The sequence below is a fragment of the Apodemus sylvaticus genome, chromosome 7, assembly GCF_947179515.1.
Source record: "Apodemus sylvaticus chromosome 7, mApoSyl1.1, whole genome shotgun sequence".
NCBI classification, from domain to species: domain Eukaryota; kingdom Metazoa; phylum Chordata; class Mammalia; order Rodentia; family Muridae; genus Apodemus; species Apodemus sylvaticus.
The window spans coordinates 813,596-828,782 of record NC_067478.1 but is presented as its reverse complement, the minus strand read 5'-3'; the positions used below and the strand labels follow the sequence as shown (position 1 = coordinate 828,782).

Sequence of the window (15,187 nt, the reverse complement as noted above, 5' to 3'; positions counted from 1 at the left end):
AGAGCCAGTTGCCTTGACAACATGTGACAGGCACTGCAAGTATTTGACTCAGCATTTGTCTACCCAGTCTCTAGCTCTGGGTTTCTGGGTTTCCTTAGGAGATTATGTGCCTCTTGTAGGTGTTTCCTATAGTCCAGACTCACCCTGGAGGGGGCAGGGTGGAGCCTCTGAAGTGAAGTTGATGTGTATCTTTTAAGACTAACCTGTTGGAGTCATCCTGAAGTTCTGACCATGTCTTGGCACATGTGCATGTCCAGCTAGGCCAGTGCTTGCCAGTCACTGCTCTTCCTCCACTGGAACCCTAGCCAAAACAGGACAAAAGCAAACAAACAACCCCAAACTCTAGGTTAGGAGCTGGGAAAATGTTGAGTCACGAAAATGTTGAGGCACCTGAATTTGGATACCAAGCACCTACATTAAGATCTGGGCTAGGACTGGAGTGTGGAGGCAGGAGGATGCCTGGAACCAGCATAGCCAAATTGGTATGCTCCAGGTTAGTTAGAGACCTTGTCTCAAACAAAATGGAGAGTGGTTGAAGATGTCCATTGCCTACCTCTGGTCTCAACATGCATATATGTGAACACAGACATGAACAGACCGCCACTCTACACACACACACACACACTCTGCTGGCCTACTGTGTATTTTTTATGACTTTTTCTAAGTTTATGGTTCCATTTCTTTGTCTTTGTCTCAGGTGAAACTGTTCACACTGTTTAGTGAGAGTGCAGAAGCTCTGTGGCCGCCACTGTTCGCTTTGTGAGCCGATAAGGAAGGCATTTGCTTTCAGCTTCTGGCCCTCACTCATGCCTGAAAAAAATGCTTTCACATCCTCAGGAAACCTAGAGAACTGGCCTTGTGAAAGAATCTGTTGGAAGATTCTGCCCTGTTGAGCCTGAAAGTTTGAGGATGTTTCAAATCATATAAGCTTTATCAGTGTTCCTTCCTTCTAGAAAGATGGAGTGCTGGTCTCTGCCCACCTAGGCTGACAACAAATTGGAACTCAAACTAATTAATCTCCTCTGTCACTTTATGGAGGGTGTTTTGTCCCTAAATGTCAAGTTAGTGCTGGAGATTGAACCCAGAGCCTCTTACATGCTGCCCAAGCTTTCCACCACTAAGCTCTGTGGTAGCTGCCTTTCCAACACTAGCACCCAGCCCCTTGCCCTCACACTTATTCTGCTGCTTCCTTCTTGTGAGTGGGTCACAGTCCTATGCCACTTCTGCTTCTCATCATTGTGTAGAGAATGTCTGAAACTCACTGTGTAACCCAGGCTGTCCTCAAACTTTCAATCCTCTTGCCTCAGTCCCCTGCTATGAGCTTTCTATAGAGAAAGAAAAAAGAAAAATCCCCAGACAGAAACCAGAGGAAGAGCTAACAGACCCAAACCAGTACTGTGCTAAGCTGTATCACACTGTGTCCCTCTTCTGCTGGGGATTGCTGGGGACCTCTGAGTGTCCTTCCCTGACATCACACTCATCCATATTGTTAAAGTAAGGAAGGAGTATCAGAGCACCAGATGGGTCCTGAATGCCATGGTCCCAGCACCCAGTACAAATGTTCTTCTGTACTGCAGATATAACCAGGCAGTGCTCTTGGATATCATTGATGCCGAATTTTTGGGCCACTGGGCCACAAGTCACTGTGACATTGGCTTAGTTGTTTGGTAAAGTTATTCAAGGTCATTAGGGGGAGATGGTTGGTTTCCAAGAGGTTGCTTTGACCCTCTTTGTGTTCTGAGAGAGAGTATCTTTTGCCTTGGGTCCTATAAACCTATGAAATATTTTCAACACAAACCTCAGTATAAAGTGTAAGATTGCAATGTGGAGGAGCTGCTTCACTGAGATCCCAGATAGACAGCCAGATGGTGCTCTCTGGAGCTCACGGGGTATAAAAGCTGATACCTTTATAGAGAGCTATGTGGAGTGAATTGTACCTGCTTTTAGAGCTGTGCACTTGAATTACCTGACTTTGTGTTAAAATCAACAGTACCTTAATGCAGGTGTGGGCTTATTTGTGTATTAATGATTTCCTGCATGTTTGCATGTGCATCGTGTGCGTGCCTGAAGAGGGTTCAGATCTCTTAGGACTGGACTTTCAGACAGGTCTGAGCTGCCAAATGTGTACCTGGAACTGAACCCCAGTCCTTTGGAGAGCAGCAAGTGCCTTTAAATACTGAGCCATATCTCCAGATGTGTGAACGTATTTGAAAACAGTGAAAAGTAAGAAACAGAAATGTTAGGGGTTTAGAGACAGTCAGTCTTACTTGCTTTTTTCGATTTGTCTCAGCAAGAAGTTTTACCAACTGGTGCCATCCATGCTATGGGCAGATAAGGATGGCAGGATGCCCCACCCCACAGGTGCATGGTGCCCTAGTGGGCCCTGCACATGTGGTTGGATCCAAATATGTGGGCTCATGGGCTAGATCCCAGGGGATGATCTTCAACCTTCTGTGTTGACATCTGCTTTGTGGAAGGATAAGCCAACATATTGATAACCACATGGCTTTCTGACTTCAAAACAGAAACATTTATTACATGAAAAACTTTAAGTCAGATCACCACTTAGGGACATATTAAATTATTTAAAATTTAGATGTTACAAAAAAAAATCACTTGTCTCCAGCAAACGTCAATCCAGCTCTGCCCTGTGTCTGGGAATGTTCCCGGTAGTTAGCCAGTCATGTTCAGTGGAGGGCCACATCCAATGGAGAAGAGAAACTCAGTAACTGGACTAGCTCCAGAAGATGAGATTCTGCCTTCTTTGTCACTTTTGTGGACTTCCCACTAGAAAGTTGTCTGTCTAACATTCCTTTGATCTGCCTGTGGCTTCGGATCTAAAATGAAATAATATAAACCTTTAGGTCAGCATTGCGCTAGTAACACTTAAAGCGGAAAACAGCACATGGTGCCTCACCCCTGTGATCCTAATACTTGGGAGGGTAGGACAGGAAGATTACCCTGAGTGTAAGGCCAGCCTGGGCTACATACAAGACCCTATCCACAAAAATGAAAACTATGTTTAGCTAGATAATTTGAGGGGACTGTTTGTTTCTTTTGTTTTATCAAGACAGGGTCTCTCTGTAGCCTTGGTTGTCTGAAACTCACACTGTAGACCAGGCTGGCCTCGAACTCACAGAGATCCACCTGCTTCTGCCTCCGGACTTTCCTTTATATTAACTCTGGAGTATTAACTCATGTGTGCATGTATGTGTACACGCTCTCTCTCTCTCTCTCTTTCTCTCTCTCTCTCACACACACACACATACACACACACACACACACATACACACACCACAAAACGGTGACAAAGAATTGTTTCTAGACATTGCCAGATAATCCCCAGGGAGCAGAGTCTCTGCTTTAGAGAGAGGGAAACTGTTAATATTTCCATGGGTGTTGAGCCCAATGGCCTCTTGACTGTAGAACTGTGTTTTGAGTAAGTAGTTCACAATGAACATCTAAAGAGAGGGTTTTGATTTTTAGCCATTTGGCTAAAATAAAAGCTTTTAAGTGATATAATTTCAAAAAGAAATTCCATTGATGATTTTAGAAGATTAGAATTTTCTTTTGTTCTAATGGGCAAATCATGGAAGTCTCCAAAGGGAATCTGTGACTCTCAAAATGTGCATTGCTTGACCTAGTAATAAAACAGCTGACCTGCTGCAGGTGGGAAGGTGCAGCACGGGGAACCACGGTAGTCTCCTCAGTCCTGGTCCCCCGAGGCAGCTGCACAGCAGTGGCCCCGGCCATGCAGCAGCTAGCTAGCATTATGTTTTCTCTAGATGGCAGTGGCAGAAGCAACAAATGAAGCAGGTCAAGTTCATATGGGAAGTCAGGGAGAAAATGGGGGTAGAGACTCTTTCACCTTGAGCTAATGATGCCTATCTTAGTCAGGGTTTCTATTCCTGCACAAACATCACGACCACCAAGAACAGCAGCAGCAGTGGAGTACAGGCAGCTGGAGCCTAGAAGACAAGCTGTGTGCTACAAAGGGCAGAGCTGGAGAAGTGACCCAAGCCCTCGGAGGAGCCCAGAAGATCATGAGTTGGATCCCAGACATTGAACTATTGGGAAGCAAGCCAGTAAGGAAACATCCCTCCATGGCCTCTGCATCAGCTCCTGCTTCCTGACCTGCTTGAGTTCCAGTCCTGACTTCCTTTAGTGATGAACTGCAATGTGGAAGTGTAAGCTCAATAAACCCTTTCCTCCCCAACTTGCTTCTTGGTCATGATGTTTGTGCAGGAATAGAAACCCTGACTAAGATAAATTGGTACCAGTGTAGTGGGGTATTCCTGTGATAACCTGACCATGTTTGGGGGAGGATTGTGGAAGGACTTTGGAACTTTGAGCTAGAAAAGCTGTGGAAAGTTCTGTAGGAGCTTGGAAGACAATGTTATGAACAGTGCAGAAGATAGAGGCCTGGCTTGTGAAATTTCACAGGGAAGATTAAAGACTCTTAAAGTGGCCATGTTTTGATTGTGAAGATTCTGTGGTTTTGGTTAGCTGGGGCTGAAGAATCAGCTGTAACAAGATACCAGAACCACTAAAGCAAACCTTTGTGTTACTGGGACTATTGATGCTGGTTAGCTGGAGCTAAGAAACTAGCGGTGATTAAGAAGAGACCAGCATCACTGAGATGAAATCTTCTTGGAAGTGTTTTCTGAGAGCACAGAGAGTGTGTTCCAGAGATAGCCACAGTTGTATTTTGTGCTGTGGCTGGACTTAGTACTGTGTAAGAATCACCTAGATGGTACTGGTTTTGAAGGCATGAAGGGGTCATGAAGAGCAGCTGAGGCTCTTGGCACAGTGAGAGGCCACAGAAGGCCATTGGTGAAGGTGCAGCCTCAGTTGCAATTGATGGCCCAGGACTTGAATGGGTCATGCATAGGAGCAGAGGCTTGTCACCATGAAGAGAGCCTATGAGAGGCTATTGGTGAAGCCCAATTACAGTAGAAGTCAACAGTGTTTTAGAGATGCCAGTACCATACGATGACCACCAAGAACAGTAGCAGCAGTGAAGTACAGGCAGCTGGAGCCTAGAAGATAAGCTGTGTGCTACAAAGGGCAGAGCTGGAGAAGTGACCCAAGCCCTTGGAGAAGCCCAGAAGATCATGAGTTGGATCCCAGACATTGAACTATTGGGAAGCAAGCCAGTAAGAAACATCCCTCCATGGCCTCTGCATCAGCTCCTGCTTCCTGATCTGCTTGAGTTCCAGTCCTGACTTCCTTTAGTGATGAACTGCAATGTGGAAGTGTAAGCTCAATAAACCCTTTCCTCCCCAACTTGCTTCTTGCTGTTCTGTTGCTTCGTGAGTTTTACTCAGTGTCTAGAAGCAGATTCAAGGGATCCAAGAAGTACATTATAAAACTATATATAGAGAGAAGCAGATCTAAGAGTGCATTATAAAATATTCCTGATTAACATTGTAATCCATTTATTATTATATTAATTAGAAAGATTTGATATTTCATTATGAGCAACTCAAATAAACACAAAATAAAGTGTTAATGGGCCCCATCCCTAGATTTAACAGTTTGACATTTTATTTACTTTATGTACTGTAGTAGATAAACTTTTTTAAAAAAGTTATTTCTACAATAATAAGGTCTAATATACTTTCCATTATTCTCACCCATTCTACCCTCCAATTCAATTCTATTTTCCCTGTGTGTTTGTGACCACAGCACAGTGAGAATTTAGCTGTGAAACTTATGTGAAATATACAGATGTGCTTTTGTGTATAGACTCTCATGCATCTGGTTTATTCTTAATTCAGCAGCATTTGGGGGTGCTTCAGTGTTGGAGAGCATAAAATGATGAGTAAAACAGAGTAGAAGACAGCTCCTGACGTATGTTTGTTAACAATGAAAATTTTAAATGTATTTGTCTAGAAAACTAAAAAGAGCACATCTGTGCCCTATTAGCAGATCAGGGCTGAGAAGGTAGCATTGGTGCTGACAGTGGGATCTGGGGAGGCAAGCTCCTCCCTGTCTGCTAGTCTGATCCATGAGCTGGCAGTTTCCTCATGCCTGGCATCCGTATATATCAGGTGCCTGTGGAGTCCCTGGGAGCTGGTGGTTCACCATAGCTTAGGTTTTGGCAGGGGCCAGGCTACTTGGAACCACCATTAGATTGGCAGATTTGTCTCACAGTGGGGAGATGGAGCTGGTAGTCAGAGTCAAGTTATTTTGCATCTTTAAAAAGTTTTATTTGTTTATTTTATGTATATTGGTATTTTGTCTGCATGTATGCCTTCACACTACAACCTCGGATTCCACGGGACTACAGCTATAGATGGTTATGAGCCACCATGTGGGTGCTGGGAATTGAACTCAAGACTTTCTAGAAAAAGAGCCAGTTCTCTTTTTATTAAGCTGTTATTTGCTAAGCTATCTCTCCAACCCCTCTTCTGCCTTTTTATAAACTTATTTTCTGGGCTGGGGTTATAGCTCAGTGTTGGAGAACTTTTTAGCATGCCTGAAGCCCTGGGCTTGACTCCCAGTAACACCCAAATATGTAGTTGTTTTAAAATTAGGACGCTGCTACATAAAACAATAATAACAAAACAGAATATAAAACAACCAAGAAAAGCTAGGAATGCAGCTCAGTTGGTAGAGTCCTTGCCTAACATGCATGAAGCCCTGGTTTTTAAAATTCTATATTAAACTTGTTTTTTCAGGCAGAAAGTAAACTTTAGGAACTTTTGATTAATCTCCCCCATGTAGACAATAGCTTGATTCATATTATATAATAAAGAGAAAATAATGAGGCTAGATAAGCTATTAGACCTAGGTTCTGTGTAGACAAAAGATTTATTCTGAAATGAGAATCACATCACAGTGAACAAATACTCTTGACATTTATAACTGCTTTTCAGATGAGTTATATTCTTGGCCCCCAGCATGTGTTTATCCTGGTAAAAAATTTCACAGCTGGACTGGAAAGATGACTCAGCAGTTTAGAACATTTGCCTGTCATCCCGAAGACCCAAGTTCAGTTTCCAGCACTAATATCTGGTATCTCACAGCCACCTGTAACTCTAGTTACAAGGAATCCGATGGCTTCTTCTGGCCTCAGTCAACAACAGCATGCATGTATCCCCACACCCACATACATGCAAAAACTATTAAATGTTTAAAAAAAATTTGGGGATGGAGAGATGGTTAAGAGCACTGACTGCTCTTCCAGAGGTCCTGAGTTCAATTCGAAGCAACCACAAGGTGACTCACAACCATCTGTAATGGGATCTTCCAGCATGTCTGAAGAAAGCTACAGTGTACTCACATACAATAATTAATTAATTAATTAATTCTTTTAAAAAGTTTTCTCATAGCTGTTTTTCCTATACTGTAACTTCTTCCATGGATAATAGGTGAGAGACCTGAGACTACTCTCGTTGAACACATCTAGAAAAGATAGGGGAGACAGTCTAATGACATCATCTCTTTCTTCCCAGCATAAATGGCTTCTTTACTCACTTTAAGACTTAGTGAAACCGAATCTCTGCCTGACTATATATTTATACTTCTTCCCTTTCTGGCAGGAAATCACTACATGTTTACCAGATTACTACAAATGGACTCAATACCTATTTATCAAACTCTACAAAGCTGGACTGGCCTATCAAAAGGAGGTAAGTTCATGTTAGCTTCCTTTTTAAAATTTTATAAATCCTCTCCATCATAGAATCATCACTGTTATCCAGGTGTGGTGGCACACCTACACCTTTTTTTTTTTTTTTTTTTTGAGACAATGTTTCTCTGTGTAGTGCTGGCTGTCCTGGAACTCACTCCCTAGACCAGGCTGGCCTCGAACTCAGAAATCCACCTGCCTCTGACTCCCAAGTGCTGGGATTACAGGCATGCATCACCACCGGCCGGCCCTTTTTTTTTTTTTTTTTTTTAAATTTAGCACCTACACCTTTTAATCTCAGTATTTGTGAGGCAGAGTCAGGCAGTTCTCAGTGAATTCTGGCCAGCCTGGTCTACACAATGAGTTCCAGGTCAGCCAGAGGTACATAGTGAGACCCTGTCTCAAAATACCAAAACAAAACAAAAATCGTAGCTTTTATGTGAAAAACAAAGTCCTATTTGTGCATAATGGTAAAGATGAAGGCCACTTCAGGTTCATCTCATCTACAGCAGACCAAGCACTACCAAAAATAAAGCAGTAGTACTCAGTCCTTTCTTTTCACCTCCCGAAATCTCCTTGGTGTTAGTGGTAATAAAAGATGAGCCAAGCTGGGCGTGGTGGCGCACACCTGTAATCCTAGCACAGGGAGGCAGAGGCGGAGGATTTCTGAGTTCAAGACCAGCCTAGTCTATTGAGTGCATTCCAGGACAGCCAGGGCTACACAGAGAAACCCTGACTCAAAAAGATGAGCCAATTTTTTTAGGTTTATGAACCTAAAACTTTTAGGTTCTAGTTACTTTCTGCCCTGGACATCTCTATATACTTATGAGGTGAAGACCTAGAAGATCCCATGTTAGAGAAAATAAACTGTTCAATGATCATCTTTCCATCTGATTCCAGATGGCATAGCTTCAACTTTTTTGTGACTATACTAATTGCAGTTATAAAATACTAACCCAGATTATAACTCTTGGCTAACCTCTCCCCACCCTGACTGTTATGTGTGGGAAACATCCAGAACCAGTCAGATCCCAACACATATTGAAAAAAAACACTGAAAGAACATAATAAAGGGTAGGCCCGGCTGTGCTGACTTTAGCACAGCCTCTAAGGGCTGGAAAGCGTCTAGCAGTGGTGACAGAATACCCTTGCCATTTGACTCAAGCTGGAGGGTAGTGTTAGGCCCCTGACCCAGCAGGACAGGCCGTCTGACGGTGCTGTAGCCATTAGTAGTACCTCCTTCAGCTCACCATAGTTTCTCACAGAAGGCAAACCAGCCTGCAGGTCAGAGCTAAGGTATAGGCGGCAGGCAATGAACAGGAAGGAAGAAGGGTCTATGAGGCACATGATTGCTAGCACTGCCTTTGTTGGAATTACCATGAATACTTTTTGGTGCTGAGGATTTGCACATGTTACATAGTCTTCCATTAAATTTTTAAGCAGTGCTTCTCAAATCACTAGAGCAATCCCCAGCTTGCTTGGTACTTAGTGCCTTCTTTGTACCAGGAGGCACCTGAATGTCACAAAGTGGTAAGTGTAGACAGAAGTATTTGTTTCAAACAAAGGAAACTAACAGGAACTCTGGAGTGCCTTCATCATGGTTAGGACCACGTGTTCTACCAGCCAAGTAAATCTGTGAGTAGGACTCAGAATTGTTACCCTTGGGGTTCAGTGTTGAAGGCAGAAAGCATAACGGTTTTCTGGAGGAGCTGAAAATGTCCCATATTTTAACAAGACTAGTGGTCATATGTTTACTCATTTAAAAATTCATTAATTGTTCACTTAAGACTTACTTTCTTTTTGTATATTCCACATTATCTTAAATACAGTCTTCAAGAATTACAAGCATAATTTAGTTTCTTGAGACCTAAATTCCTTCCCTATCTGTAGGTGTCTTGGGACCTTAGGTTTGTTGTATTGCTTCTCTACCCCTCAACTTCATTCTCTGTGATAGGATTCTCTGAGGATCGGATTCTTTGATGGTTCTACTTATCACAAAGTCGACTGTGAGCATTAAAGCACTTCACATAAGCCAAGGGTAGTGGCACACAACTGTAATCCCTGCTCTAGAGAGACTGAGGCAGGAATAGCTCAAGTTTGAAGCTAACCTGAGCTATGTCGCCACTTAGCTGTGAAACCACTGAGCATGGGAACTAGCACTTGGTTATCACTCAGTGAACAGTGTTGTTATTAAAGACCAGTATATTTAGTTCCTCTGCAAAATATAACCCTATTCTCCTAAACTTTAAATAGATACCATTTTTTCTTCTTTTCCAAAGTGTTCTCAAATTTTTAATCCTGAATGTTCGTCATGTCATCAAGAAAAACTTAAGGTTGAATTGGCCATGTGCTCATAGATGTCCATCTTCCCAAGCCTATTCTAACAAAGGCATTTTATGTGTCCTTGTCACAGCTTACTAGTGGTACATTGGTCAGGCAGCTCACCCCAAAGATGTCCTGAGGCTTGGAGCCACAGTGTAACATGTCAGCCTTGTTCTCCAAGCATTCACCACAGTGTATTCCCATCTCCTGTCTCCTAACAGGCCTTGGTTAACTGGGATCCAGTGGATCAAACAGTGCTAGCCAATGAGCAGGTGAATGAATACGGCTGCTCATGGCGTTCTGGAGCCAAGGTAGAGAAGAAATACCTCCGACAGTGGTTCATTAAGACAACTGCATATGCAAAGGTAAGTGGCAGCCACTGACTCTCCGTAATGCCCAGTGAGTGGGTATAACACACTGTCTACTCTGTTAAAGGAGCCTAAGCAGGGTCCTAAGACATGGGAGGCAGAGAGCCCCAGTGTTGCTCACATACACACAGGGTGCTGGGCAAGGGTTTTGAAGTATTAACAAGAAAGATACCTGGAGGTCATTACAGTTCTTCTTCAGTGAGCTGTCGAAAAGCAGCAGTAACTCTATCTGCAATTACACATTGAAAAAGGGAAAAGGGAATGAGTCTTTGTGAGGCTCCAGAGGGCTTGAGTTAAAGTTTCTCTGCCATCACTTATAGTAGCCCAGAAGTGAAGAGCTGACTGCTCCCCAGCAGGGAAGGCCAGAGTAGGAGTGAGCTGGGCCCAGTCCGAAGCTCCAGATGTATCTCTCCCATGCCTCTGATTAATTGTACAAGTTGCCCTGGGCCTCAGCTTCCTGGTAAGTAAGATGAGCAATTAGACCTGATGTTGCTTCAAGCACTCCTGGCTGATTCTGTGTTCAGAGATCAAGACAGCCAGCCATGAAACAGTTCCTTAGTAAGTCACAGTGGCCCAGATAAAGTCCTGAGTTCTGTATGTGTATAATACTCAGTGCTTCTGTTTTTAGCTGAGTCTCAAACACAACCTATGGTATATCCAAAGTCTGGGTCTCATCTGCAGATAACTCAGGTCAGATATAGTATATAAAGCTCGTGTGCAGAGAAAGCACAGTCCTAGGCAACTTCTGGACCAAAACAAAATCCCATCGCACTGGCCCAGCAGACCCTCAGTGTCCTCCCTCTGAAGGCTATCTGCAGGGAGGCTCATTTCCTTTTAGTTCATTTTGATAGAGCTGACCGGGGGTGTGGATCTGGGACAGGTTCAAAAGAGCTTGTTAGCTTGCCTGGAGGAGAGCAAAGCTGAGAGCATAGCTTTCTGTGCAGCCCCTCTCGGCTAGCCTTAGGTCTAGCATATTCCTGAGTGGAGGGTTCATTTCTTCTCCTCTCCCTCCCCTCTAGATACTCTCTGATGGCATATTGGAAAGGAGGGGTGCCAGTCCTCCTTCATGATATGCCATGAAACTCTGATGGCAGTATTGGAAGGACACCTGGTTAGCGCCTATGTTTTGACCTCTGCTTCTAGGTGGAAATGTAATAACCTGACCAGGGGCACTGTTCTTTAAACTGTCAGCTGTGAATTTTCAACTGTTCAGCAGAACGGTGAGTTGCTATGGTAACTCTTGGTTCTTGCTGAACTCCTGTGCAGATTTATTGAAAAAGCTCTTAGGAGGTTAGCACTGAAAATTGGGAGAAGAGGGGGAGCCCCTGATGCTGGCATGGGCTGGGGCTCTGGTAGGAGAGCAGACCCAGGGCTGTGAGGCACATGAAACCTGTGTGTTACACCTGGCTAAGAGAGACACTGAATTCCCAAAGGCCATAATTGGAAGCTTGGATAACACCCTATGACTGAGGACAAAAACAGAACAGAGTGGCCTTACTAAAGATTAAAAGTAAGCCTCTGTAGGGGTCAAATATAATTTCTAGAATAAAATAGATGCAAGAGGAGTCGAGCGATCCAACATCCCTGTTGAGTATCATCTGCAGTGCCCAACAGGTAATATAAATGTTCCTACATTTGCCCAGTGGTGATGGTGCACACCTTTAATCTTAGCACTCAGGGAGGTGGAAGCAGGCAGACCTCTGTGAGTTCAAGGCAAGCCTGGTCTACAGAGCTAGTTCTAGGACAGCTAAGACTATACAAGATAAAGGCTATCAAGACAAAGAAATTCTGTCTTGAAAAACAAAACATTCCCCCTGTACTGATGTCCTCAAGGGTCTTCCCCAGTTTCTTTTCTATTAGCTTCAGAGTGTCTGGCTTTATGTGTAGGTCCTTGATCCATTTGGAGTTGAGCTTAGTACAAGGAGACAAGGATGGATCAATTCGCATTCTTCTGCATGCTGACCTCCAGTTGAACCAGCACCATTTGTTGAAAAGGCTATCTTTTTTCCATTGGATGTTTTCAGCCCCTTTGTCGAGAATCCAGTGGCCATAGGTGTGTGGGTTCACTTCTGGATCTTCAATCCTGTTCCATTGATCTGCCTGCCTGTCACTGTACCAATACCATGCAGTTTTTAACACTATTGCTTTGTAGTATTGCTTGAGGTCGGGGATACTGATTCCCCCAGAATTTCTTTTGTTGTTGAGAATAGTTTTAGCTATCCTGGGTTTTTTACAGATCACCAATAGCGTATGCTCTAAGATCAAGAATTGACAAATGGGACCTCATAAAATTACAAAGTTTCTGCAAGGCAAAGGACACCATCAAAAGGACAAATTGGCAACCAACAAATTGGGAAAAGATCTTCACCAACCCTACATCAGATAGAGGGCTAATATCCAATATATACAAAGAACTCAAGAAGTTAGACCCCAGAAAACCAAATAACCCTATTAAAAAATGGGGTACAGAGTTAAACAAAGAATTTTCACCTGAAGAACTTCGGATGGCGGAGAAGCATCTTAAAAAATGCTGAATTTCATTAGTCATTAGGGAAATGCAAATCAAAACAACCCTGAGATTTCACCTTACACCAGTCAGAATGGCTAAGATTAAAAATTCAGGAGACAACAGGTGTTGGAGAGGATGTGGAGAAAGAGGAACACTCCTCCACTGCTGGTGGGGTTGCAAATTAGTACAACCACTCTGGAAATCAGTCTGGCAGTTCCTCAGAAAACTGGGCACGTCACTTCCGGAAGATCCTGCTATACCACTCCTGGGCATATACCCAGAGGATTCCCCAGCATGTAATATATACATGCTCCACTATGTTCATAACAGCCCTATTTATAATAGCCAGAAGCTGGAAAGAACCCAGGTATCCCTCAACAGAAGAATGGATGCAAAAAATGTGATATATATATATATATATATATATATATATATATATATATATATATACAATGAAATACTATTCAGCCATTAGAAACAATGAATTCATGAAATTCTTAGGCAAATGGATGGAGCTGGAGAACATCATACTAAGTGAGATAACCCAGTCTCAAAAGATCAATCATGGTATGCACTCACTAATAAGTGGATATTAACCTAGAAAACTGGAATACCCAAAACATAATCCACACATCAAATGAGGTACAAGAAGAACGGAGGAGTGGCCCCTTGTTCTGGAAAGACTCAGTGTAGCAGTATAGGGCAAAACCAGAACAGGAAAGTGGGAAGGGGTGGGTGGGAGAACAGGGAGAGGGAAGGGGGGCTTATGGGACTTTCGGGGAGTGGGGGGCCAGAAAAGGGGAAATCATTTGAAATGTAAATAAAAGATATATCGAATTAAAAAAAAAAAAAAGAAAAAGAAAACAAGCAAAATTACTACCTTTTAAAAAAGCAAGATACTGTGACCCAATGGACATAGACCCCGAAGTTGAAGTTAGTTGATAACATGAAGGCATTTGTTATATAAATGAATAGGACTTAAAAGAAAAGGTGATTTGTGAATCTCTGGAGAGCAGAAGCCACCCACCTTTAACACTGAGCTGACTGAGAATCTGGACCAGCTGAGTACATCTGAATCAAAAGCTTCAGTGTTGGGCTGTTGAGGGATAAGTTAGAGGGAATAGATATAATGCCAACTCTGTGCAGTGAGGAATGTGTGATGGGTGTCTCAGAGCTTCTATTGCTGTGAAGAGACACCATGACCACAGCAGCTCTTATAAAGGAAATAATTTTAATTGGGGCTGCTTACCTTTAGAGGTTTAGTCCATTATCATCATGGTGGGAAGCATGGCAGCACACGGGCAGACATGGTTGCTGGAGAAGGAGCTGAGAGTTCTACATCTTGATCCACAGGCAGCAGAATGAAACTACCACACTGGATGTAGCTTAAGGATATGAGACCTCAAAGCCCACCCACACAATGACACACTTCCTCCAACAAGGCCACGCCTTCTAATAGTGTCACTCCCTAGGGGACGAGTATTTGAACATCTGTAGGGTAGGGGCCATTCTTATTCAAATCACCACATGGGGGTGAAAAGCAAGAGATGGAATGTGTATGTTAAACTGAGAGCCATGTGGGAAGACTCAAAGTAGGTCTGCAGAGGTAATTAGGGGCTGCATTAATTCTTACACATTTTGATTTCAGCATAAGAGCCATATGAAATCATGAAATATTGTAAAGAAGGCAGTGATATCAGAATTATGGGGTAGCCTTTAAAGAAAAGATTTAAACATTTTCAAAAATCATCTGTATGTATGTGGCTCTGTGCATGTGAGTACATGTGCCTGAGGAGGCCACAAGTTCTGGATGCCTTGGAACTGGAGTTGCACCTGGTTGGGAGCCATCCAAAGTGGGTGCTGGGAACTGAACCCAGGTCTGCTCAAGAGCAGAAAGCACTTGTAACCATGGAGCCATCTCATCTGCCCCCATAACTGTGCTTTCATAAAAACATTGTGGAATGGTCAGGATGGCTACAGGTGCCAGTTCAAATGCTTTGCAATGATCCCAGCCTGCAGAATCTAGACTCAAATGGTCCCAGCATGTAGAATCTACACTTAGGTGAGATGGGATATCCTGAACACCTGGTATGATAGAAATTATCATGAACTAGTAAAGAAGTCCTGTTGTGCATATAAGGATAAGACATTGGATCAACTAAGAATGCTTTCAGTAGCAAGCAACTGAAAACCCAAGTCGTGGTGGTTTAAGCAAGTAGGAAGTTACTTTCCCCTCATAATGAGAAACAGTTGCTGGGAACAGACTTGGCTTCCAGGGTTCCTCTTGGCCTTTTCTTCGTGCTTGTGATCTTATGGTTGCTAGATGGTTACTGCAGCTCCAGATACCACATC

At 43.2% G+C, this 15,187-nt stretch overlaps 1 protein-coding gene across 3 annotated transcripts in view; it reads left to right on the top strand.

Annotated features, from left to right (window-relative positions):
- Positions 1 to 15,187, top strand: part of Lars2 (leucyl-tRNA synthetase 2, mitochondrial) — a 94,142-nt gene that overhangs the window by 33,608 nt on the left and 45,347 nt on the right. For all 3 annotated transcript variants that reach the window (XM_052186873.1, XM_052186871.1, XM_052186872.1), the window contains exons 6-7: positions 7,548 to 7,637; positions 10,180 to 10,323. In XM_052186873.1, the coding sequence (XP_052042833.1) occupies positions 7,548 to 7,637; positions 10,180 to 10,323 (234 nt within the window). The remainder of the gene's footprint in view (positions 1 to 7,547; positions 7,638 to 10,179; positions 10,324 to 15,187) is intronic.